This window comes from Ips typographus, linkage group LG12 (assembly GCF_016097725.1).
Source record: "Ips typographus isolate SLU linkage group LG12, UJ_Ityp_2.0, whole genome shotgun sequence".
In the NCBI taxonomy this organism is placed as follows: Eukaryota; Metazoa; Arthropoda; class Insecta; order Coleoptera; family Curculionidae; genus Ips; species Ips typographus.
Window position 1 is genome coordinate 1,212,972 of NC_138433.1, and position 25,135 is coordinate 1,238,106.

General features: G+C 38.6%; 4 protein-coding genes across 6 annotated transcripts in view; 2 read left to right on the top strand and 2 right to left on the bottom strand.

Annotated features, from left to right (window-relative positions):
* Positions 1–366: 366 nt before the first annotated feature.
* On the top strand, positions 367–1,623 carry LOC145736304 (uncharacterized). The gene has a single exon (XM_081990646.1). It carries the CDS (start codon positions 476–478, stop codon positions 1,574–1,576), a length of 1,101 nt encoding a protein of 366 aa, XP_081846772.1. The 5' UTR covers positions 367–475; the 3' UTR covers positions 1,577–1,623.
* Positions 1,624–1,887: 264 nt separating this feature from the next.
* Roc1a (Regulator of cullins 1a) lies at positions 1,888–2,680 on the top strand. The gene is made up of 5 exons (XM_081990654.1): positions 1,888–2,084; positions 2,140–2,167; positions 2,269–2,390; positions 2,446–2,531; positions 2,584–2,680. The coding sequence occupies exons 1-5, from the start codon at positions 1,992–1,994 to the stop codon at positions 2,594–2,596; spliced, it is 342 nt and encodes a 113-aa protein (XP_081846780.1). The 5' UTR covers positions 1,888–1,991; the 3' UTR covers positions 2,597–2,680.
* Positions 2,681–2,717: 37 nt separating this feature from the next.
* On the bottom strand, positions 2,718–7,058 carry LOC145736299 (synaptotagmin-12-like). The gene is made up of 10 exons (XM_081990637.1): positions 6,773–7,058; positions 6,477–6,661; positions 6,007–6,191; positions 5,763–5,950; positions 4,682–4,838; positions 4,425–4,632; positions 4,234–4,368; positions 4,048–4,179; positions 3,720–3,839; positions 2,718–3,662 (listed from the first exon to the last, which is right to left on the bottom strand). Exons 2-10 carry the CDS (start codon positions 6,657–6,659, stop codon positions 3,486–3,488), a joined length of 1,485 nt encoding a protein of 494 aa, XP_081846763.1. The 5' UTR covers positions 6,660–6,661; positions 6,773–7,058; the 3' UTR covers positions 2,718–3,485.
* Positions 7,059–8,246: 1,188 nt separating this feature from the next.
* LOC145736289 (kinesin-like protein CG14535) overlaps positions 8,247–25,135 on the bottom strand; it is an 80,213-nt gene continuing 63,324 nt past the window's right edge. For 2 of the 3 annotated variants that reach the window (XM_081990616.1, XM_081990619.1), the window contains 12 exons: positions 24,406–24,499; positions 21,451–21,648; positions 16,490–16,708; positions 14,097–14,264; positions 13,881–14,045; positions 13,398–13,827; positions 13,233–13,346; positions 12,966–13,181; positions 12,402–12,914; positions 9,463–9,968; positions 9,107–9,408; positions 8,247–9,053 (listed from right to left, as the gene is read on the bottom strand). In XM_081990616.1, the coding sequence (XP_081846742.1) occupies positions 8,889–9,053; positions 9,107–9,408; positions 9,463–9,968; positions 12,402–12,914; positions 12,966–13,181; positions 13,233–13,346; positions 13,398–13,827; positions 13,881–14,045; positions 14,097–14,264; positions 16,490–16,708; positions 21,451–21,648; positions 24,406–24,499 (3,090 nt within the window). In that variant the 3' untranslated portion in view covers positions 8,247–8,888. The remainder of the gene's footprint in view (positions 9,054–9,106; positions 9,409–9,462; positions 9,969–12,401; positions 12,915–12,965; positions 13,182–13,232; positions 13,347–13,397; positions 13,828–13,880; positions 14,046–14,096; positions 14,265–16,489; positions 16,709–21,450; positions 21,649–24,405; positions 24,500–25,135) is intronic. The other variant, XM_081990618.1, reaches the window with a different exon arrangement.

Genomic DNA, 25,135 nt, shown 5'->3' on the forward strand with positions numbered 1-25,135 from the left:
ATAAATTTCAACTTTTTCCAAAATGCATTTGGACTGCCTAGGAGTTTATTAGCTACTGCGAAACCGAGTTTCAGTTTTGTTGAATAACCAGAAATAGTTTTATTACCAATACAGAAATCTTGACATACAATTTGTATTCATTGCATTCACCATGTGTCAAGAAATTTTTAGGATCAAAACTTTTCCTTTCCAAAATGCATTTTTAACTGCTTAGAATCATAATAATGTGTTATTATTTTAACAACTTATGTACAAAATTGATAATAACAATATGTTACTGCACGAAAACGTGTTAAAACCACACTATTACGAGCAATTTATTAACATTTCTATAGCGTGACGACGAGCTTAACATTTTGACCCAGTCAAGTAAAAAATGAGCATCTAATTATTTTTACGGTCATCCTTATAACAATCCAGTTCAAGTTAGTTTACGCGTTTCGTTTGTTTACTGAACATCGATTTATATAGTGCAATGACTGAGGAATTATTTGGTTTAATTTTCCTTTTTATCATAATAGGAACGCCATTTTGTGGCGCTCAAGAATGCCAATTCTACAGTTCGGAAAAATCGTACGTGTGCGAGAAAATCGTCTATCAATTTCCCAACGCCTACTACGGTAACTACTTGCTCAGATGTCGCGATTGTCAAATCCAAAACTTTGACAACGACACTTTCCCGTTTGAAAACAACTTGACAACGTTCAACGTGTCGCACAGTGGCGTGCAACTCATCGGTGGTGGGAGTTTTAAAAAGTTCAGAAACCTAAATTTTCTGTTTTTGAGCGACAACGCGGTGAAAAACATCACCCCAAGTGCCTTCGAGGGTTTGGATCTGCTCTACGAGCTCCACTTGGAAAAGAACCATCTGGAAACTGTTGTGGAAGGGTTTCTGAAAGGAGTCTCCACCAATTTGGTGAACTTGTCCAGGAACTCGTTGAAAAGTTTACCGGCGCGTGCTTTTGCAGATGTTACGTCTTTACTAGCTTTGGACTTGTCAAGAAACCAACTCCGTAAACTCGACAAGGACGCTTTTAACTCAATCCAGGACCTGGAGGATTTGGATTTAAGCTCCAATCAGCTTTGCTCTCTCCCTTTAGGGGTGTTCAAGTCACTGACCACTTTAAGACGCTTAAATTTGGCTGGAAATAAGTTTTCAAAGTTAGGTCGGGGCGTTTTTACTGGTTTGAAACGTTTAAAGTTCCTAAATCTAGCCGGAAACTCGTTGAACAATTTCGAAGCTGCAGCTCTGTTGCCTATGATGGAGTTGACCAAGTTGGATGTTAGTGGAAACGCCATCTACACCTTTGATGCCAACGAGGTTGTAGTGAATGTGCCCACTTTGAGGGCGATTTCTTTTGAAGACAACTTGTTTTCCTGTTCTTTACTTGAAAGCATTTTGAGGTTCTTCAAGTCCAAGTCAGTGGACGTGGAGAACAATTTGTCTAGGTTTGAGGTTTTGAATGTGAACGGTATTGCTTGTATAGAGGACTACACTATAGCCCAAAGCATTTCTTTGGAGTATTTTTTGCAAAAGTCAAAACAACAAGCTGATCTTCTAGACATGTACTGTTAAACCTGTCAGTAGTTTTCGAATAAATAAATCAAGTTTGTTGCGTTTAAGTTGGTTTTACTTCCATGTAAGTCCGCAAAATCAAAATCAATCTTTGAATACAGTGACATTTCAGTAAACGTCACATTCAACTCATTTGATTTTTATTATATTTAACTCCTCTTTGATTTTTACTATATGTTAAACAGAAACAAGCATCACGTGTTACTTGTACTGCACCAAAGTTGTATGGTCACGTGATAGCTGAATGAACCTAACCTACAAAAAGGTAAAAGACGCTCTGTCTATTTACTGTCAAACGTCACTTATTTTCTGCTACTCATAATTTTTGGCAGACAAAAACATTTTAAATTATTCGCTTAAAAAATAGTGTGTTTATCTAATTTTTTACTGTTTATAAAAAACGGGTTGGTGTGGTATGGCAGCAGCGATGGATGTTGATATGGACGAAGTCGAAATGCCTACCTCGAGCAGCTCCAAGGGCGAGAAAAAACGTTTCGAAGTCAAGAAGGTACAGTACACTAGTCTCATGGGTTAAAAAGTGTAACTTTTGGTTGTATTTTTAGTGGAACGCCGTTGCTTTATGGGCCTGGGGTAAGTAATTACACATTACTGAATTAACCCATAAATTTGGGCAGTTTATAAGTACTGTGCTAACTAGTAAGACACTAGACTCTTTTTACTGACATTTTCAGATATTGTTGTCGACAACTGTGCAATTTGCCGTAATCACATTATGGATTTGTGCATTGAGTGTCAAGCAAATCAGGCCTCGGCTACCAGTGAGGAATGCACTGTTGCATGGGGGGTGTGTAATGTAAGTGTTTTTTGTTTAAACCTAAACCACTCTTTAATTGTGTTTATTGATGCAGCATGCCTTTCATTTCCACTGTATCTCCAGATGGTTGAAGACCAGACAAGTGTGCCCATTGGATAACAGGGAGTGGGAGTTCCAAAAGTGGGTTTTTTCACCTACATACTCCCTTGTCCTAATTGTCTGTTTTTTTCAGGTATGGCCACTAATCTGGATTTTTTTAATATGATAAAGCTGGTTCTGAATTTTTAGTTGGATGGTTTTTTTTTGAATAAATTTGCTGTATAGAGTCTTTGATTGTTTAGGGTGAGGCCAGAAACTATACAAATCTAATAGGGAATAAATATATTTAAGACATCATAATTACACTTATAATTATAGTAGGGAAAGTATTTTTAGAGTACCTGGGCCCAGATTAGTTTATAGTATCACAGCACATTTATACAAAAGCTGGTAGTTAAGAAAAATTATTGTCACAAGGGAATAAGAGGAAGGTTAGGAAATGCTCCAGACTCAGCCGGATAATACAAAAATTAACAGGAAAAGAGAACAATGTAGTCTGGGACCAGGCTGAGTTGAGCACTCTACTGAAATTTAAAAAGTCTTGAAAATATGCATACAGAATGGTTTTTTCTCTCAAGTTGCCATAAAATGTATAGAGTGTTTGAATAGATTTGTGGTAATTTTGCTTGTTAGTTTAAAAATCCTCAATTGATGCATTATTACCAACAAATCTCTTTGACACAGGTTTCAAAGTATATTTACAAAATTAAGGGTCATTTACACATTATTATATTAACATTCAGACTTTGATTGTTAAAAATTGATTGGTAAAGGTTCCTCAATTTGGCAAAACAAATTATTAGGTTATTTACATATAGTTATCTGGTCTTTTATGCTTTTTTGGCACTACAAGGAGTTTTCCACATTATTACCAACTTATACCCTCAAAATCCGGTCCATAAACTATATAACACGACAAATATCATTCTCTGGAAAAATATATCATTTATGCTAGCAAATCACTTCGGGGAGGGGGGTTTTGTCTCCCTAATATCGAAAATCACTCAAAAATTCGTAAAAGGCAAGTGGAAAAGTTCATTTTCGTAACGAGTGCCACATGGCCACTGGTTTCCTCAACGTGGCCAACATTTGGTTCCAGTGGCTCAACGATCTGCCACTGGCTTGTCCGCCCACGATCACGTGACCAATTGGTACCGCCTTTAGGTTCTCTTCTATCGGCACCTCGGCCACTGTTAGTCGCATTTGTATCGTCTGACAACGTGAAATTTTTTGGTAAAATCCCACTACACACGGTAAGATTTAACTTACGTTTAAAGTGTGCGCGGGCACGCTAAACATCATAGCCTCGTTGAAAATCGGACATTTTTCTCCTTTTTTGCTGGTCGTTTTTTTCTTGTTGATTTTTTTGTTTTGTTGCATCAAGTATACCTGTTACAGGTAAAGAAAAATCAAAATTTAGTTAAAAACGGAAATCAGTAAGTTGACGATCAACTTCGTAAAGGGTGAAACGGATGTGACGTAATTGGACGCAGTTAGTCAAAAGTGGTTAGGCGTGTGATTGGTCAAAAATAGCAGCAGCATTTCATTGACGTATAAAAGTCAGTCAAATAAAGATTTCTTTTATGTATTTACTGACCTTAACGAACACTTCCATACTAGTGGGAGCTTGGAATTTCAAGTTTCTGGCCTTAACCACGACCACCGTAAGTCTTTCAGCTGTCGGTAAATAACTTAGAGAGAACATTATCTCTCCAAATTCAGTCCCACGCTGTAACAAAGTTAATTTAGTTTGTAATTGATCACAAAGACAGCTTGGACTTGCTTGGCCAGTGTCGGTTAAGGTAACCCAGGTGGTGACCGGTTGCCTTAAACTGACATCGTTAAGTCTTAATTCACCCTCGCCTATTAAGGTGTGCGACAGAAGATCAGTGGCGTACAAATGAAAACACAACGTCCTCTAGAAAATTAATTACACAGTCAAAACGACATTAAACTCCAAATCCCTTAATTTACTTGGATTTGTTCCCGCGGATTCAAACTAAACAAAAACCGTTCCTTATAACTCGGACTGCTACTACTGCGATACACTTTGGTTTGTATTGTCGCTTCCTTGTCTGGTAGCAACGACACTCTGACGTAGGTGTCCAGATAACCGTCGATTTTGGCCACCCCGTACAAGTCTTTAGCCTCCAGCACGTTAACGATAAAATCCCAACTTTCGCTGTCAAAATTGTTTTAAGACGAGTTTTACAGGTGCTGGTTATAATTACCTGTCGTATTCTAGGCCGATGCATAAATACCCCGTTACATTAAAGGTTTCCAGGTCGCCCAAAGCCACCGAAGTGTCGGAGCAGACGCTGTCGCACGATAGTGCTCGTTTGATCACCAATTCCGACTCTTCAAAGCTACCGCAAGTGAAAGTTTTGTCTAGAAATTTTCGTAAAATTAGTTTTCCCGTTGTAAGGTCTATCCCAGAGGGCTAGCGGCAGTGACGTAATAATTGTCGTTCCTTGTCTATTAGTTGTGAATTGATTAAGACGAAATTTTGACGTCATTAACGTATATTCTTTAACCAATCTGTCCGCAATGCCATTTAAAAATTCATAATTTTTGACAGTTGACAGTTTCTTCAAATTTTGTCCCTTGCAAAATTTATCGACTCGGTTATTAATTTGTGTGAATTGTATTTGTGTTTTTAATATTTTGATGTTGAAATGTCTAAACAATTCAGTGAAGAGAAAATAGTGGCTGATAGATGTTTCATGTGACATACAGAGAGTGTGTTCTTACCTTACTTTGCAGGTTTACCATCAAGAAAATAACCCACACAGTCCAGAATCACTACCAACACTAGCCTGCACAATTCAAGTAAACTATTAAACGACACTGATTTAATTTTTCCGCTCTTATTTATGTTTTGCTTTTTACCAGCTTGTTAACCTCACTCTTGTGAGTCTTGTCAAATTGGTAAACAACTGAGGCACTGTCAATGTCAATTGTCAATCAATATGTTTCTGTCCTTTGCTATCATTAAAAACACACTGATGCCATGTTGCCGAATGCTCTCGGAAAAAAGGTATTGATACACAAAACATTCATCTATATCGGTAGCAAAAAACCAAAATAGTTTTTTAAAAATACTCCATATCCGAACTTTACAATATGTCCGGCTTAACAAAAACAAAACTTTTTAAATCACCGAGAATCTAGAATGCTCAGGCTGGCAACCGCAAAATATCAATGAAAACTTTTGGAACTAATCTAAGACATGAGTGAATTTCAATCTGACGTCACCATTTATTGCGTCACTGCTGAAAAACATTAAGCTTACATAAGTTGTGAAAATCCTACCTTGACTTTGTTGTTGTAGTGCGGATAACTTTAACGGAGCACTTTGCGTCCTGGACACGTTTCTGGAAGAAGGTGGTGGGTCCAAACTGACTGGAAACTGGGATTGGGACGCCAAAGCCGCCATATTGATCGAGCTCACTGGTCTTGGTATTGGCGATATCGATGTGGATTCTATGGTGAAACCATCCCTAGCCACAAATTGTCTCGATTATAATCAAAGTGGTGGAAGTAATGGTAAACTAACCCAATAATTCGGCTTTTTGGTTGGCTTTCCTCAATGGCGTTGGTGAGCCTCGGTGATTCCGGATAGTCTTGCCAGTCGGTCAAACTGGTCGTTGCTATCGATATCTTAAAGTCACGATCGATGGAATCGAACCTTTTGAAACTGCCACTAGTCCAGTCTAGCTGAATATCTGAATCCGAGTGAACCTGAATAGTAAAACAACCCAATAAGATTGATTTTATTCTGTATACAGGGTGGTTCAAATTGATTGTAGGATAATTCGAGAGTGGAAAGTAACGGGTGTTCGATGCGTATGTCTTAGATAACGTTGCAAACTAATAATTATTTGACAGGTGTCAATCCGCCGGTTTAATTTCAAACCATTAATGTTAGAACCACAGCCAACTACGACAAAAACACTAGGCTAGGCCCGAAAGTATCCTACAATCAATTTAGACCACCCTGTATATAGGACAGGGAGGAGCAATTACCAAATATCCATTAGCGTTGTAGTGGCCTTTCAGTCTGGTAAGACCCACTTTTTCCTCCTTATTGGAACAGATCCAGGCATTGATCCAGCCCAAAATGTTGAGGGAATTGTAGAAAAACAAAATCAGCACTATTGCTACGGCGACCGTGCAAATAATAGCGATTGCGAATTGTTCGTTGCCCATGCCTGCAAAATTAACAGGTTTGAGGTGTATTAAGACGGTCAATTATTAAATTTGAACAAAGTTCTGGATTTTCTAAAAGGTTTGAGGTTACCAAACCTGATCTACCCACTCACCTAAATTGCACCACTAATATCCAAGTAAATTCGGCACATTTCCGGCTCTAAAATCTCAATATCGATGCAATAGAGACGATGGGCTGCAACTGGAACAATAAACCTTCTCGATCTGACATTTTCGAGCCGATTATATTTGGCAAAAAGCAAATTTTGATTGCGTACAAGCGTGGACAACGTCACATTGCGAGATCGGTCTTCCCCTCGTCTCACTTTCATCCCTTTCTCAATCGAGTTTTTAGAGTAGCAACGCGCAGAAGCCTCTGTTACAATTTACTAAATAGTAGACTCTAGTTTATTAAAAGTGAACTGGTTTCAATGGGTGAAACTAGCCAGCATTGGGGGAATTTGCAGTCTTTATTACACTTTAAGAGTGATGATGAAAGCAACATAATTTTAGGCCAAATTCAAGTATCCTCTCTAATCTTGTAAGTTACAGAGTGTTAACCAAGTGACTGCACCAAAACAAAGTTATTAGTTTGAACTGAAACTTTGGAAATTCAGTTTTTATGTTAGAAGCTTCATTTACGTGCACCCTATATGTGCAACGTATAGGCCACACATCTTTACTGGAAATGTAATTGTGGTTGCCTACTATCAGATGGGCTGAATCACCGCCCTCTATACTATAAATCCTAAAATGTCAGTTTTAATGGCGGTTTTATTTTTATACACAAACGTATGCAGCTGTAGTAAGAAATATGTATTTTTTTTATTATTTCGTGTGGTTAATTGCTTAGTTGTTAGTAAAAAATCAAAAGAAGGTTTATTCCTGGTCCAGATATGTATAGATAGAGCTTTTTATACACAATCAAGTCCAGCCTAAACAAATTGATTAGAATATTTGTTCCGGAAAGTACAACACACAGCAAACTAGTTTAAACACTGTTCAGTGTAAGAAAATCTGTAAATCCTTGAAACTAGGTAAGCAAAATTGGTAACTGGTTCTTATGTTATTACCAAGAGCATTAATTCAAATTTATTTTTGTTGCTCTCACAATGAAGGATGCTTTAAAATGAAACTCACATACCTATGCAATTAACAAGTACCTAATAAGTTTACTGTACTAGAAAGCACTGGTACTTACCATTGAGTATAGTGTTGGAGTAAAATCATCCCACTTCAAAGTGTTCAACCACTGTTGAGTTAGATCCGGTTTTTTGTACACTAAAAAACTGACACGGTTTGGCTTTTTTCTGAATTGCTGTTAAAATGTGGCTTGAAAAACTTATGAACGGCAGCAAACAAAAATAACCTCAAGTCTTGATTTTAAATTGTAAAAATTCATTTAATCCTCAAAAAACTCAATTTCCACAATACCAAACTGTCACCATTCCCGCCATATTGGAATTTTTGACAAGCACCTTCTAGGCTTTCTAGTATAGTAGGCGATGGCTGGATGCATGATGTATAGTAAAAATCAAAGTAAATGGGATGACGTAACGATGTAATAAATTACAAAAGCAATTGCAATTTTCTTTTATAAATATTTAATTTGTTATATGGCAAATACAACTCCAATATTCCCTCTAACAGCTATAATACAAAAAAGGACCGTTTTTTTCACAAAAAAATAGTCGGCAATAGACATATTAAAAGGTCTGTAACAATACAAAAAAAAAAATTGAACAAAACATAAATAAATTACGCTATACATTAATAAAACTCTATACGCGGTCGTTGATTTAATAATAAATATTAAAGAAATTATAATAATAATAAAAAACAACAGTCTGAAAAAATGGCAGTTCCGTAATACATACATTTAGGCGTTTTTTTCGAAAGGGGAGGGGGGGAAGGGTATGTGGTACCGAGTATACATATCACATTTATTAAAAAAGATCGTATTTATATACATATCGATGGAAAAAATGCTGGTTTGCTTTGACTTAAGTTACACAACATTCACGATATAATAAAAATGTTCTACGTAGAAATCGGAGGCCTTAAAATTGAGTATTACCATAGAGGCGGACAGCAGTGTTGCCAGATCTTAAACGTTCTGGCAACAGTGGAAGCCAGAGTGCGCAAAGCGTATACAGCCTACAGAGTCCTGAGATCATACTAATCGACGTAGAAAAATAGAGCCGACATTTTGAAATAAGAAAACCATCCCTAGAAATGGGTTTCGGGCGGTTCATCGATGTATTTACAGGTGAACGGGTTTAAGAACCAAGAGCAAAAGCTTTTGTCGTGTTTGTGCTTGCATTTGCCCCGTCGATTGAGTCGTGAGAACCTGGTGGGTTCCGAGTCAACTGAACTGCTCTCGCTGTCCCGCACCTACAAAAATCACGTGACGTTTACGTTAATCAGACAACCAGAGAGGAACCTACCACAGAGTCGTAACCGCTTTCGGCTCTTCTGCTGATGGCCGCCGGGCTGTGTTTGGACGTTCTTGGGGTGGAATCGTGACCAGAGTCGTACTCTTCAATTTTTTGGGTTAATTTGAGGCCGGTGTCCAAACTGAGGATGGCTCGGTTAAGTTTTGCTCCTTGGGGGACGATTTGGGGTTGGCACGTAATGGACGTGGTGGTTGATGAGGTTTTCAAAAGTGGCTCGGTAACAGTCGACGGTGCATCCGAAGACAGCGCTCCCCTACACGCTGTCTCTTTGAGTAAATTTGGGTTCGATGCACCTAGAAAACCTATTATTTGTACCCTCTACTAACGTTTTGGACTCTCTCGCTTACCGTCGGGATGCCTTAAAAAAGCCAGATTCGTTTCTCTGCTTGTTATTTTCCCGTGACAGTGTCCTCTAGCTTGATGGAAGCGTCCCGATCTTGTTTCGCACCTGGACAAATCCTGCGTACTAGCACTCAAATTTTCAAACCAGTCTTGAACGGTGTTTGGTCGACTCATGCTCGTTCTACAGTTTTCACAAAACTTTTCCCGCACATAAGCCGGTTCCGAGTAAATGCTGCTGTTGTCTGGAACGTCTTGCTGACGACGCTGCTGACCGTACAGCATGTCCTGGAGCGTGAGGCTTTCGCACCTCGTCAAAGACTTGCGGTGCTGCGATTGGTACGTTTCAGAATTGGCCACTGTAGCTTTGGCCAGTCTGTTGGTGTACAGTTCGTGCAGTCTGGCCAGTTGGTCAAACTTTCTTCGGGTTGTATCGTCGAAAGATAGGTTGCCGTTTGTTCGGTTCGGGTAAGGGTTATCCGGGTCTTCGTAGTCGTCGTAGTACCTTTCGTACCTGTATTTTTCAGCAAGGTTAAGTTCTGTGACAAAAACAACATAATAAACAAAATAACCAAATTTCAACCTCTACAAGATTGTATTAACGTGTTTTGAACTTAAGGGCCTTCTTAGGACCCTCATAATCCTCCATAACCTGGATACTAAACTCTAAAAAGATGGATACTGTTCTAAAAGAAATCTCACCCAAAAACTAGGCTAAGAGACAGTTAACCTTGAATAACTCCCTTATTTGACTGTAATACTAGGAAGTTTTATATGTCGATGGATTGGCAATGAAATAGGCTTTCCAAACATATATAAACTTTGGTTTGAAGGTTTAGTCGTTTAGCCGCTAGAGGGCATCAAAATTGACCAACTTTCTTAGTTCATTTTTTATGCAGTCTGTCATTTAAACCTCAATAACTCCATTATTTAATTGGTAGGCTATGAACTTTTATATGTCAATGGATAGCCGGTGAAATGGGCTTTCCAAAGGTATGGCAACATTGGTTGATAACTTTAATCGTTTAGCCGCTAGACGGCATCAAAATTGATCAAAATTCTTAGCTCATTTTTTATGCACTCTGTCATTTAAACCTCAATAACTCCATTATTTAATTGGTAGGCTATGAACTTTTAGATGTCAATGGATAGCCGGTGAAATGGGCTTTCCAAAGATATGGCAACATTGGTTGATAGCTTTAATCGTTTAGCCGCTAGACGGCATCAAAGTTGACCAACATTCTTAGCTCATTTTTTATGCACTCTGTCATTTAAACCTCAATAACTCCATTATTTAATTGGTAGGCTATGAACTTTTATATATCAATGGATAGTCGGTGAAATGGGCTTTCCAAACATATGTAATCTTTGGTTTGAAGGTTTAGTCGTTTAGCCGCTAGAGGGCATCAAAATTGACCAACTTTCTTAGTTCATTTTTTATGCAGTCTGTCATTTAAACCTCAATAACTCCATTATTTAATTGGTAGGCTATGAACTTTTATATGTCAATGGATAGCCGGTGAAATGGGCTTTCCAAAGATATGGCAACATTGGTTGATAACTTTAATCGTTTGGCCGCTAGACGGCATCAAAGTTGACTAACATTCTAAACTCATTTTTTATGCACTCTGTCATTTAAACCTCAATAACTCCCTTATTTGACTGTAATACTAGGAAGTTTTATATGTCGATGGATTGGCAATGAAATACGATTCCAAACATATGTAATCTTTGGTTTGAAGGTTTAGTCGTTTAGCCGCTAGAGGGCATCAAAGTTGACCAACTTTCTTAGTTCATTTTTTATGCACTCTGTCATTTAAACCTCAATAACTTCATTATTTAATTGGTAGGCTATGAACTTTTATAAGTCAATGGATAGCCGGTGAAATGGGTTTTCCAATGATATGGCAACATTGGTAGATAACTTTAATCGTTTGGCCGCTAGACGGCATCAAAGTTGACTAACATTCTTAGCTAATTTTTTATGCACTCTGTCATTTAAACCTCACAAACTCTCTTATTTGACTGTAATACTAGGATGTTTTATATATCGATGGAATGAAAATATAATGGGCTTTCCAAACATATATAAACTTTGGTTTGAAGGTTTAGTCGTTTAGCCGCTAGAGGGCGTCAAATTTGACTAACATTTTTATGCAGTCTGTCATTTAAACCTCAATAACTCTCTTATTTGACTGGTATGCTATAGAGTTTTATACGTCAATGGATAGCTAATAAAATGGGCTTTCTTAACATATGTTAACTTTGCTTTGAAGGTTTAGTCATCTAGCCGCTAGAGGACGTCAAAGTTGGTCGTTCAATTTCGTAATTTTTTGTAAATATCTCGAAAACCGCCCTATGTAGAAACTTGAAATTTTTTTCATAAACGTGTCTGGACAGGACGCAGCTATTACCATATTACAATTTTTTTGCAAAATGTACCGATTAGCTGAAAAAAATCAAAATCCTCAAATTTTTGCGAAAAAAAATTAAAAATTTTGAAATCGACCTTGACCTGGCAAATACCTTTGGGTTGATGATAAAAAAGTGACTTAGGATGCAAAAGGGCAATTACGGTCCTGATAAGGAAGCCACACCCTTATAACTGTCTGAAATAATTATTTAAGCACGCTAAATGTGCAACGTATAGGCCACACAACTTTACTGCAAACGTAATTGTGGTTGCCTACTACCAGATGGGCTGGATGCATGATGTATAGTAAAAATCAAAGTAAATGGAATGACGTCACGATGTAATGGGATTACAAGTTTATAGTTTGAACTGAAATTTTGAAAATTCACTACAAATTCAGTTTTGATGTTAGAAGCTTCATTTTTTTACACAATATAGCACAAAGTGTCTAGAATATTCTTCATTAATCTTGGCAGTTACACGGATTTAACCAAGTGACTGGTCCAATAGTTATAACACTTAAGATCTACATACCTATGCCTTGGCAGTATCCTTTCCAAATCAGTGTAAACGCTCATAGAATCAGTGAAAGTGGACACAACAGTCAAGTTTTCCTGACTCAAAATCCTTAAAGGATGATCCAGAGGATTTTCTTGGTCGACTTCGGGCAGTGGATTCTCCGAAAATCCCATACAGAAAGCGATATCCTCTTCGGTAACTTGAAGACAGCTGTCCATCATTGGAACGGGTTCTAAAGGTTCCTCCACTTCGATAATTTCCAGGACTTCGTCCTCTTCGGAATGGTTCGTTTCGGCGTAACTGTTCGGACAGCTTTTGTTGTATTCTGCGTTCGAGAGCATTCGTTCCTTGAGAATTAAGTCCAGACTTTCCAGGGATACTTCTCTAGAACTGAGCGGTTGGATGATTGGGAGCGCCGGGGGTAAAACCGGTTCTTCATCGTCGTCTTCCACGAAAGGTTCTTCCATTTCAGGTTGAGGCTCGTCGTCAGTTTCAGGGATGATGTTTTCGACTCGTGATGCCGCGTTGCTACATTAAGTTTGATTAGTTAGTATGATGATTGGTTTTAAATGGATTTACCTGCTGAGCTTCAAGCCAGTTCTGATAACGCTCTCCTCGACTGATTCGTGTTTTTTACTTGATAGTGGTCTTACAACTGTTTCGTCCTCAGTTTCTTCTCTGGGATTTTTGGAATGCGATGTGGAGGGTGGATGTTTGGTTTTTTGTATTTGGAACGTTTGGTGTTCCACCCATTTTCTGATCATGTTTTTCTTGTGCGAATCCATGTATCCGTACCTTTGTTGATTTTTTTTTGCAATTAAAGGTGAAGATGCTTAGTAAACTTACCCTTGAGCTTCGACTCCTCCTTGCATCGGTCCGTCAATCCATGTTTCACGTTTTTTAATGTGGCACGGTTCCTTCATTAAGTGTCTTGCCTCGGCCACTTTACTTTTGGATATTCTGGAGTAAAATGGTTAAGTTGGTGTGAAGAAAATAGTTAATGGAACTTACCTAGGTCCGTCAATCCATTGCTCATCGCTGGCCCCATTAACTGAATGTTTCCCAGTCTCCTGCGACTTTTTCACCGAAGGTATTCGACTGGGTGAACACTTGGGTGTTCCCCCGGTATGAGCTGGAGAAGTTTTGGCGCTGTGCGTTGGTGTTTTGAGGGTACGGTGCACTTTATCCGGATCCCTCTCCAACTTGGGGGAAGACTTGGAAGGCCGTTGCTCGGCTGAGGAACCCCTCAGGGCTTTACTCATTGAACACCGGTTATCACCTGAATTTAAACTTGGTATATACACTGGAGGGTGTTCGCCATCTGTGGCGTCATCAGCACGTCCTACATAGATGACGGTATCAGCGGACAGATCACTGCTCGAAGGATCTGGTTCGCTGCTTGTTCCCGTAGTTCTGGCTTGATCTTCACCGGAAGAACCTCCTTTATTAAACACTAATTAAATTTGCAATCATTTAAAAAGTGATGGGGACAACCTGAACCGTTTCCAGCCCCTGTGGAGACAAATTTAATTCTCCGACGTCTCATCCGGTGTATTCTGGAAGCCAACTGGACTGTCGTTAGAGTTTCGGCGTAGTTTTGAACAAAAGGTGACACGTGAACTATCATAGCCGCGTGGCAAGTTAAGGAACTTAAACAGTCTGTAAATGTGGCGGTTATATATAAAGTAACTTAAAAAGTTGCATTGTGACCTTTTAGTAGATGAGTGAGCTTGTGCTCTTTATAGGGCAAGTGCTTTTGGCCGTTGAATATGGCCAGAAGGATGTTCCCCACCCCTGACAATGGAATACCCCCGCTTGCTTTGCCCCTCTCGGAGTTTCCCAAGTCGATAAGGTGCAGTCGTGAACGTCCCCCCGCCACTGTTTGATATTCCGAAAAAAAGTTAGGTAAAAGTTGTCCGGGATGAAAAATCGCAGTCTATCAGATTGAGACGGCTTTCGCTCGCGGCCAAGAGGACAATTTCTGAGATTAGGGAGCGAAAGAAAAAAAAACGGGTCCTCGAGAATAAGTTTTTAAGTAGACGCTCTCGTTTTTGCCACCGATAAGGGGAGAACCAATTACAATAAATTCGGTCGCGCGCACAACCCACCGACATCTTTATTTTTGGGGAGAGGGGGGAGTGCCTGTTTGAAAAATGTATTTGCATAACTTTTCGCTTCTAATCTGCACTGAAACAAAACAAACATCTTAAATAAGTTTGTTCGTTTCACTGGAAAAAGCGAATTGTTGAACCCCACGAAAATCTGAAAAATTAGTCTCCTAGGCCGTAGTTTATTTTCTACATGATGGAACTATGCAAAAAAAAATCAAAATTTTCCATTTAACAAAAAAAAAACGTAATTTTCTGCGTCACCCTGTATGGTCAAATGCAGGATCTTTGTATCAAAACTTCATAGACTAATTCGAAAAATAAAAACTTGCTTGATTTAACTCAACTTGCCAGAATCTTCTAGGGCCATTTTGAAAGTGCCAGACCCTTTAAATTGTACTGGGAATAATCTAGAAAGTGCCAGAGCCCTATACAAGTGCCTATAACCCTTCCTAGAATTATTTTAAATTGTCAGAGGCCTCTACAACCTTCTTAAAAGTGCCAAAGGCCTCTAAAAGTGTCACAAACCTTTCCAGAATTATTTAAAATTGTCAGAAGCCTCTAGAATAATTTTGAATGTGTCAGAGACCCCTAAATGCTACTAAGAATAAAGTGCCAGAGGATTCTAGAAGTGTCTTAAACCTTTCCATAATTGTTTTAAATTGCCAGAGGCCTCTAGGACCATTTTGAAAGTTCTATAAACCTCTAAATGCTATTAAGAACTTTTTAAAAAGCGCCAGAGGCCTCTACAAGTGTCTTACTGTTTCCTATAATTATTTTATATTGTCAGAGGCCTCTAGAATAATTTCGAAACTACCATAGACCTCTAAATGCTACTGAGAACCTTCTTACAAGTGCCAGAAGGTTCTAGAATTGTCTTAAACCTTCCCACAACTGTTTTAAATTGCCAGAGGCCTCTAGGACCATTTTGAAAGTTCCATAAACCTCTAAATGCTATTAAGAACTTTTTAAAAAGTGCCAAAGGCCTCTACAAGTGTCTTAAACGTTCCCATAACTGTTTTAAATTGCCAGAGGCCTCTAGGACCATTTTCAGAGTTCCATAGACCTCTAAATGCTATTAAGAACTTTTTTAAAAGTGCCAGAGGCCTCTACAAGTGTTTTACAGTTTCCTATAATTATTTTAAATTGTCAGAGGCCTCTAGAATAATTTCGAAACTACCATAGACCTCTAAATGCTACTGAGAACCTTCTTACAAGTGCCAGAAGGTTCTAGAAGTGTCTTAAACCTTCCCATAACTGTTTTAAATTGCCAGAGGCTTCTAGGACCATTTTGAGAGTTCTATAAACCTCTAAATGCTATTGAGAACCTTTTAAAAAGTGCCAAAGGCCTCTACAAGTGTCTTAAACGTTCCCATAACTGTTTTAAATTGTCAGAGGCCTCTAGGACCATTTTGAGAGTTCTATAAACCTCTAAATGCTATTAAGAACTTTTTAAAAAGTGCCAGAGGGGTCTACAAGTGTCTTACAGTTTCCTATAATTATTTTAAATTGTCAGAGGCCTCTAGAATAATTTCGAAACTACCATAGACCTCTAATTGCTACTGAGAACCTTCTTACAAGTGCCAGAAGGTTCTAGAAGTGTCTTAAACGTTCCCATAAGTGTTTTAAATTGCCAGAGGCCTCTAGGACCATTTAGAAAGTTCCATAGACCTCTAAACGTTATTGAGAACCTTCTAAAAAGTGCCAGGGTCTTCTATAAGTGTCTTAAACCTTCCTAGATTCGTTTTAAATTGTCAGAGGCCTCTAGGACCGTTAAGAATGTGCCAAAGAGTTACTGAGAACTTTCTGAAAAAAGGTAAACTGTCTTAAACCTTCCCAGAACTGTTTTAAATTGTCATAGGCCTCTAGAACCATTTTGAAACTTCCATAGACCTCTAAATGTAATTGAGAACAAGTTTCAAGCCTTAAACTTGGTTTATAATAATTCTAGCCGTCTCAATCATTCTTCAATGGAATGGTGGTGTGGAATCTTACCTCCCCCTTTCCCTGCAACACTGTACTGATACACGTGCAGAGTGAACAAAAGGTGTGAATCTCTGTAATCGTCCTTTGTGGCAGGTATCCGGCCTTCGATTGCGGCGTCGAGATAGTGGGCGGCTTTTTCTGCAGAAGGGACTCGAAGTTCGCAATGGGGCGGCTGATTACCGAACAGAGGACCGTCTCTCAAGTACATGCCGGGCGATTGTTCCGAATCTAGAACATTTTTTAAATAAACTACTGCATAGGTTTGGTAATGTGTACATTTCGGATATTTTTACTTGGTTAAAGCGGGCTTAATGGCCCGCAAGAATGTAAACCGACCACTTGTTTGCTTACTAACTCTTTCTAGACTATTGTCCGCTTCAAAAATTCAATGCAGAGAAACGTGGGTCGATGGGAACCATCAAACTTTTAGGCACTTTCGAAAACTAAAAATATTAACTTTCGAGAGCTTTTTGCGACGTCTTGTTTAGCGTGGAAACTTTTAAATTGCACGCCGCGACGCCGTCAGGTGTCTGATTAATTATCAAAGTTGTGACGTCGAAGGGCGACAACAAAAACCCTTTTTCTCGTGGCCCTCTCTCATTTTTTTCGGTGATAAACCGCATCTGTGCCGATACGAAAACGGGGGCGGAAAATGTGTATTACATCTTGTAAGTCGACGATAAGGCGCGTATTTTATGTGGGAGGAAGCGCTCACGCCTCGGGGTGTTGAATTAGATTGAGTGGCAGTGAAATTTACCAGGATGCGTTAATTTCGTTTTGAATTTTGTGATTATATCCAAAATTTTACATATATTTCAAATAGAACCACCAAATGTGATTAGGGAACTTATAGCGGACAGTCAGGGCTGTTAAATGAAGTTAATTAGTTTAGGAGATATGACCGTCCGGCGCCACCTGGACACTTAGTCAGATTCAAGGCAATTGCGGCCTTAATATTTCACTGACTTAACTGAAATTTTTACTGGACACTCCCCAATCCTGTGGGACAATGTCCAGAAAAAAAATCACCACTCTCCTTCACTTGGTTTAGGAGATATGAATTTTCAAACTTGCTTGTACCAAAAATTGAAATTAGGGCCTCCAAGGTACCCAGTTACATTTTTGCCCATTACAGGGGAGTTATCAAGAAAAAGACCTGTAGAATGTAACAGGAACCCGCCATTGTCAGCTTCTTCTGTCACATTCTATCAACACTTCTCTTGAGAATTCCATTTTCTGCTTTCAAGAATAGGCCCCCTGGACACTTGGAGAGGTTCAGCGCTATTACGGCCCTGATATTTGACTAAATTGAATAAAATGTTCACTGAACATGGACAGATCGTAATCAAAACATCATTGACTGACAGATGACGGTGTTCGAAGGTCACGTGACAGTTTTTTTTTTGTCATTTTCAGATTTTTGGGCCAAAAGTATTTTTTCAATTTTTTTTGGGTATCTTTCCTATCCGAATCACATTTTTAGGCGCATTTTTGAAATCCTCATTAAATTTTCTATTCGATAACGTAAAAAAACACTGTAAAATTTAGTACAGTCAGGTACAAAAGCGCAGTCAAAGTTAGAACAGCAAAAATGACAATTTAAAGGACAGTCTGCGACAAAATTGCTCGTAAAACGCACTTAGAGTACCCGAATCGAGTTTTTGAATCCTCATTAAATTTCCTATCCAATAACCTGAAAAAAGACTAAAAAATTCGGTACAGTCAGGTACAAAAGCGTAGTCAAAGTTATTTAAAAGACAAATCAAAATTGCTCGTGAAACCCACTTAGAGTGTCCAAATCGCCTTTTTAAGCACATTTTTGGAATCCTCATTAAATTTCCTATCCAATAACCTAAAAAAGCATTTTAAAATTCGGTACAGTCGGGTACAAAAGCGCAGTCAAAGTTAGAACAGCAAAAATGACAATTTAAAGGACAGTCTGCGACAAATTGCTCGTAAAACCCACTTAGAGTGCCTGAATCGCCTTTTTAAGCACATTTTTGGAATCCTCATTAAATTTCCTATCCAATAACCTGAAGAAACACTAAAAAATTCGGTACAGTCAGGTACAAAAGCGTAGTCAAAGTTAGAACAGCAAAAATGACAATTTAAAAGACAGTCTGCAACAAAATTGCTCATAAAACCCATTTAGAGTGTCCGAATCGCGTTTTTAAGCACATTTTTGGAATCCTCATTAAATTTCCTATCCAATAACCTGAAAAAAGACTAAAAAATTCGGTACAGTCAGGTACAAAAGCGTAGTCAAAGTTAGAACAGCAAAAATGACAATTTAAAAGACAGTCTGCAACAAAATTGCTCGTGAAACCCATTTAGAGTGTCCGAATCGCCTTTTTAAGCACATTTTTGGAATCCTCATTAAATTTCCTATCCAATAACCTGAAGAAACACTAAAAAATTCGGTACAGTCAGGTACAAAAGCGTAGTCAAAGTCAGAACAGCAAAAATGACAATTTAAAAGACAGTCTGCAACAAAATTGCTCATAAAACCCATTTAGAGTGTCCGAATCGCGTTTTTAAGCACATTTTTGGAATCCTCATTAAATTTCCTATCCAATAACCTGAAAAAACACTAAAAAATTCGGTACAGTCTAGTAGGAAAATGCTGTCAAAGTTTGAACTGACCCATCACAAATAGAGATAACCTAACCTAATCTGTCGTCATAATTTGTTGGAGTATGAGACACATTTCATTGAACTAAACATAAGCAAAAGGTGCTTGGGGGGGGTGGGAGGATCTGATAATCGGTCGGACGCATTTCGAGCGCGGTTCGCACGCCACCCTGTCATTTTGTCGGCACACTCGAATTTGTAACCCCACGCATATCGGCCCGGAAGATTAAATATAAACAAAGCCGGTGATGAATCGTCCATCAAGCGAAGTTCACGGCCCGATCGCTCACGTCTTACGTTAGCCGTGAACGGAAAAAAGTCAACGGAATGGGGGAGAAATACGCGGTCACGATTCCATAAAAATGTAGTTTTCGTGGTCCAAGAACAATATGGTTTGTTTGTCCTCCAGAGGTTTGCTGTAGGTGGCGCTCCAGCGTAGACGTGACTGAAGTTATCAACTTTCTATTATCCTCTCTTATAGATCTCTATCTTATTAGTGCAAAACCAGTGTATTGCCACACTGTTTCAATGACATTTGATAGAGCAGGATACAGATACATTGGTTTTACACTAAACTTGCCAATCGAAAACGCCATTAAATAGGAGAGAAGACACACAATTTGACATTTGACGAAAAACTATATCGATAGAATCCGCCGCCGGAGGGAGCCACTTTATTTTTTTCTAAAAATCACCTGACCCCATAATCACAAAATTAGACAGAGGCCACGTGACTTTTAGATCATATTGCGTTTAGATCCGAAAGATAACGACTAATTACTAGTTGACATTTTGAATTTAAAATTTCAATTTCGTTCCAGTCATTTTGCGCTGTCCGAATTTATGACAAAAAGGTATTAAAAGGTAAGTTAAAGTTGTATATTTGTGTTATTCCCGAGTTTTGTGAGTTATATGGGGAATGCCGGGCTGCCTAGTTCCAGATTGTGAATAACCAAAAGCAACTTCTAGCAGGTGTAAGTTTCCTAACCTCTGCTGGTTTAAAGCTTAGAAAATTAATTGTTGAATTATTGTATTACTTTTATGTTGATAAATAACATTATCTATATAGTATAAAACCACAAATAGCATGTTGTGGTATGATATTTGCTTTGGTAAAAGCAGATTCACCATTATAGTCAGATTTACTAACTATTTACTATAGTACACACCGTTTTATTCAAAGTCTCATATTAATAACTATAAAAACAATAAAACAGTGCACAATTATTGTAGAGTTTTTGTTGTTGAATGTGAAAGCATACCAATCCGGCTTAGCAAAACATATCTAGTGTGCCATGCCAAACGCCCTCTCGCGGAGAAATTATCGTAATAGCCCTGTTCAATCTGTCAAAACGTGACTTCAAACAGTTGTACGAAGCTTTGAAGCCAACATTCATAGCAATCTTTTGGCCTAATATAGGTATAGTAAAGCACGGGCATTATTCACATGTTTAGGTTTGGGTTAGTGATGATTAAGATTGTGTTTTGTGGGCTTTAACTGTTAATTTTAACGCAAACTTTCTTGCAAGTCTGGCAAGAATGCAATAAGTCTAGCAGGGTGACAAAGCATTCGAATTTGACAGACACATGTAGGAGGCACCCTAATCTTTTGATTCCTCATAATCGTGGAATGTTTCGTTTGAAACTAATTTAACGAAGGGATAAAACAAAGACGGTCGTAATGTTGAGATAATTGCCTAAATTAATTTAAACTAATCTTGGCTCCTCGAAAGCGGGCGGTTATGAAGTAACAAACACCGTCGCTTTTCCACGTTACTTCCAACAATACAAACTGGAAAAAGTAGTCTGAAGAGAGCTTCCGCGTCCTTTTACGAGTAATTAAGCCAGCGGATAAGTGCCCCGTTTCTAATTAATCTCGTTAAATTTAAGTACTCCACGTGGAACGTCATAAAATTATTATTGTTTAATTATCTTGCGAGTTTTCTACGTGGCAAGAAATTGCCCTTAGAAAATTCCCCCATCACCGAGGAAAAGTTGCCGTGCGCTAAAAACTAAAACGCTTTTTAATTATGTCTCGGGCTCTTGACAAATTGCCGTGTATCGCTTTAAACGCGAAATGGGCACTTTGCCTTGTCGAACGAGAAATCAACCGTGTGTAATACGGTGTACGTGTAATGGTCCGCGATTTATTACGCCCCTGTTTTGCATTGTTTTCCCTAACTGATCGTACGTCTTTGAACAACGTCTAATTATGCTTTACCGTAGTTTTTTTGAATGTTTTGCATCTATGCCTTAAAAGGCGGAACAATGATACTCCCAACTCCATTTAATTAAATCGTAAATCTTCCCCGGCTAATTAATTAAACAAATGCACTTACCGTTCGAATAACCCGCCAGCAGGTCTCGAAGCTGATTGGTCGGTCCGCATACCTCGACGGCGCTGACTCGCACCGAAAATCTGGCTCCAGTCTTTTGTTTCTGCTCGTTGATTCCCTTAAACAGCCACGAGATGGCGCACGGTATTATACCGAGCGTGTTGGCGTTTTCCGGCGTGCCCAACATCGTGTACGATTTACCTTTGGAAGTATTAAAAACAGTCAAACGTATAATAGTATATTATGTTATTAGGCGTAGAAAGAGGCGATTATTGTGCTGAGCTCGGAGTTGGACAACTGAGCGAAGCACAATAATCGCTTTCTACGTCCGTGTAACGTAGGTATACTATTTTTTTTTCAAGCAGCACGCGGGACCTGCCAGGAATCAAATTATTTAGCGTATTTGACGCTATTGCTGCTAAAGCAGGTGGTGTACAGCTTATTTTATCACTATCACTCATTTCGGCAATTTAGGTCGCTTTACAGCTTCACTAAAACTTTATTTGACAATACAACAACGCAATATGGTAGTATTAGTACAAGGCGTTTGAATTTTGAATTAGTGTGCCATGGACATCACGATTTTTGACAGATGACACAGTGAAAGCGTAATAAGGTAAACAAAGGATGTGTATCGTTTCCTAGCCAGGTTAACCGATTAATTCGGACTGGTAAATATACATATATAACGGTTACTGAAAAAATATCAAGAGCAAATGGCCGATAACATTTTTGAAAGCCTATTTTCAAGAACCGCGTTCCGTGTAAATTCGGAGCGCGTAACCGTAATCGACAGATGACGCTAGACAGCCATGATACGCCCTCTGTTAGACAACTTTGGAAATAGCTTCGTATTAGCCGTGTTGTGTCAATCAGTTTTTGTCTTTTTGTGTCAATCCGTTTGTTTATTGTTTATATTTTGAATTTGATCACAAATTTAGCCCTGACACCTTCAGGAAAACTGTATTTCAGAATAAGAACATGAAAGGATTGTATTGCAGAGCCAAGCCTGATAAGCCAATCAAAGCAAAGTAAGTGTTGTTCTCAAAGTAAGTTCTGGACATTATTTTTTTACCTCCTAGGATATGAAATAGCCTTTCTACGTCGGCAGTACAGGTACACAATAGGCTTATTTTAGACCGCTTGAAAAAAAAGTTAGTTTTATGGTTGATTATCGCGTTTCATTACGGAACTTTAGCCTGGTTCCGGATAATTTTTATTAGCCGCCTGGGAGTCGTTTTCATACCAAATATCCACGCCATAGGCTTAGTATATAGATCACTCGGACGTGGGGGGCGTAAATTTTCGGTTGTGGGCATTTCATGCAAGTCATTAGAAAATATCAACTAATATAACGGTAAATTATGGCCGGAGGCTCTAATTAATAGCTAGTGGCATGGTTAATGAGCTGGGCTAAAGTTAAAAGTCATTAAAACTGATGTATTAATGTACTATGCTCTTTCACAATCAGGTCAAAAATAAGCAGATTTGTTTTTCTGGAAATGTGTCAAGAACTGTATTAACAACTTGTACTGCTTCCAAACTGTCTTGACCTAGAGAGTGAAACTCTATAGACTATTCACGTCCTTTTTGTATTTATCCGATCCATGTAGTATTCCTTGTATAATAATAGTCAAACATGTTTTGGTTAAGTCATTATCATCAGTCAAGTTATCATCGAAACTGTACGCTTTTAATTGGCGTTTCAAAATAAGAGATACTCCCTCTGGTGATCAGTTTTAAAAACAGTTTCGGGCATTCTAGCTGTCATTTCTCCGTTTGTTTACGTTGATTTTGGTTAGGAATTTAGAACTGTCCTTTCAACTTAGGAATTAGGAGGAGGAATGGGTTGCCCTATTTTAGTTCAACTGGCGCTGCAATCTTAACTTGAAACGCCAATACAACACAGACAAATATTTAATTTATTCTTAGACAATAACATTTTTGTTACTAGTTGGCATGAACAAAGAAAAATTAAAAATTCCATGGATAGAGTAGATTCAAAAAAATCGTAATAGAGACTATTCTTGACTATCCTAACCTAAAAACCGAATCCCCATAACATACAGGTTATTTAAATGTTAAATCAGGGGCGTTGTTTTCGATATGCCGCACACGTCATTCCAGAACCTGGATATTGCCAAAATTTCTACGAGACAAAACCCCATTTTATAAATAATGCCTAATAATGCCAAAACGACACTTCTGCCGGGGGATGAGACTTGCGTCTTTTAGCTCCGAGTTAGCATAGAAATGGCGCATTACGTGCACTGTTACCCCCTTGTACTCGGTTTTCATTCTGAGGTTTTTGTCGAGCTTCCAATAAGCTTTTTTCGCTTATCTCCTTATTTACGTCTGCCAGACTGTTCTTCTGTTTGCAAATGTAATTTTCGAGTCATTAGGTTAATAAGTAAACCCCATCTTGGTAGTTGCAAGGAGTTGAGGGCGCGTTTTCCCCCCCAAGGCGGATTTATCTTAATTCCGAGGGTAATTCATTAAAATTTAGTGCTCATAACGCACTTCGTTTCAATTTAAACTTGTGTAGTGTGTTGTGTTTAGCGGAATTACGACGAGCCGAGGAGTGTTTAAGACTTGTCTAAGAGCCTGTGTACTATTTGGGAATTAAATTTCAATATTAAATACGCGTGTTCAGGTTAGTCCAATACTAACTAGTTAAAAGTGTGTTGGAACGAATATCCGTCCTAATCTTCCACTCTAAACAAAATGGAAGTCTTGTTTTGCGAATTCCAGCCACGACGAAAAGTAATACTGTATCGGATTTGGCCGATTCCAGAGACCCGATAAGCCGTTTAAGCTCGTCTTTAGAATAAACGCAGCGCCTATAAAGTGAGATGTCTACTTTCCGGGGGGATTACGGCCGTTTCGACGCCCTGGAACGGGGCCATTAACTTTGGAAAGGGTGGGTGGAGGGTTGCAATAAAAAAAAAAACCACTCACCTAGACCAGCGTGGCCAAAACAAAACAAACAACCGTCGGTTCCGTTGATCACAGCGTGAATGACGTCAGTAAGAGCACTTGAGCATACCTCACTCTGAAAAAAAAATCATATTCACTATTTGGCAACATTGATTTTAGTTGCAGTTCAGAGTATAGTCATGTTGATGCTCTAATTGGACGTTAATTGAAATTGATGATTGATTATCCAAGTTAAGGGCATAATTATGCAACTGCAGCCAACATCTTAATAAATGCAACTTGGCAGCCCTGTCAAGTGTCAACATAAAATTCTAAAAGGGGGGAAATTCCAGAGTCTATTAATTTCTTTTTTAAAACAGACAGGAATACAATGGCTTTTAATTGACGATTTGGGGGACCAAAGTCCCCCCGCAAATCGGGCTCCTAATTGAGATGGTGGGGAGGAAAAATCGGGTTTTGCCACGGTAATTCGGCAACGATTTTCTTAATGAACACGATTGCAGTCCAATTTATTAACGTCGGATTGTGTCGCATTGCACCCGCGAAGAATTTATGGCCGTTCTGCTTAACGTAGGCCTACGTTGCCAAATTCTTGAAAATTTACCTGATGTTTGTCACTTGCCCTAAAACTATTCAGAAAGTTGGCAACAGTTTCAGGTAAGATAAAACGTAACTTGTACATGCAAAGTTTTGTGTAGAAAATTTACTATACTTAAAAAATTTAGACAAGTTTCCAAATTAAATACAAAAG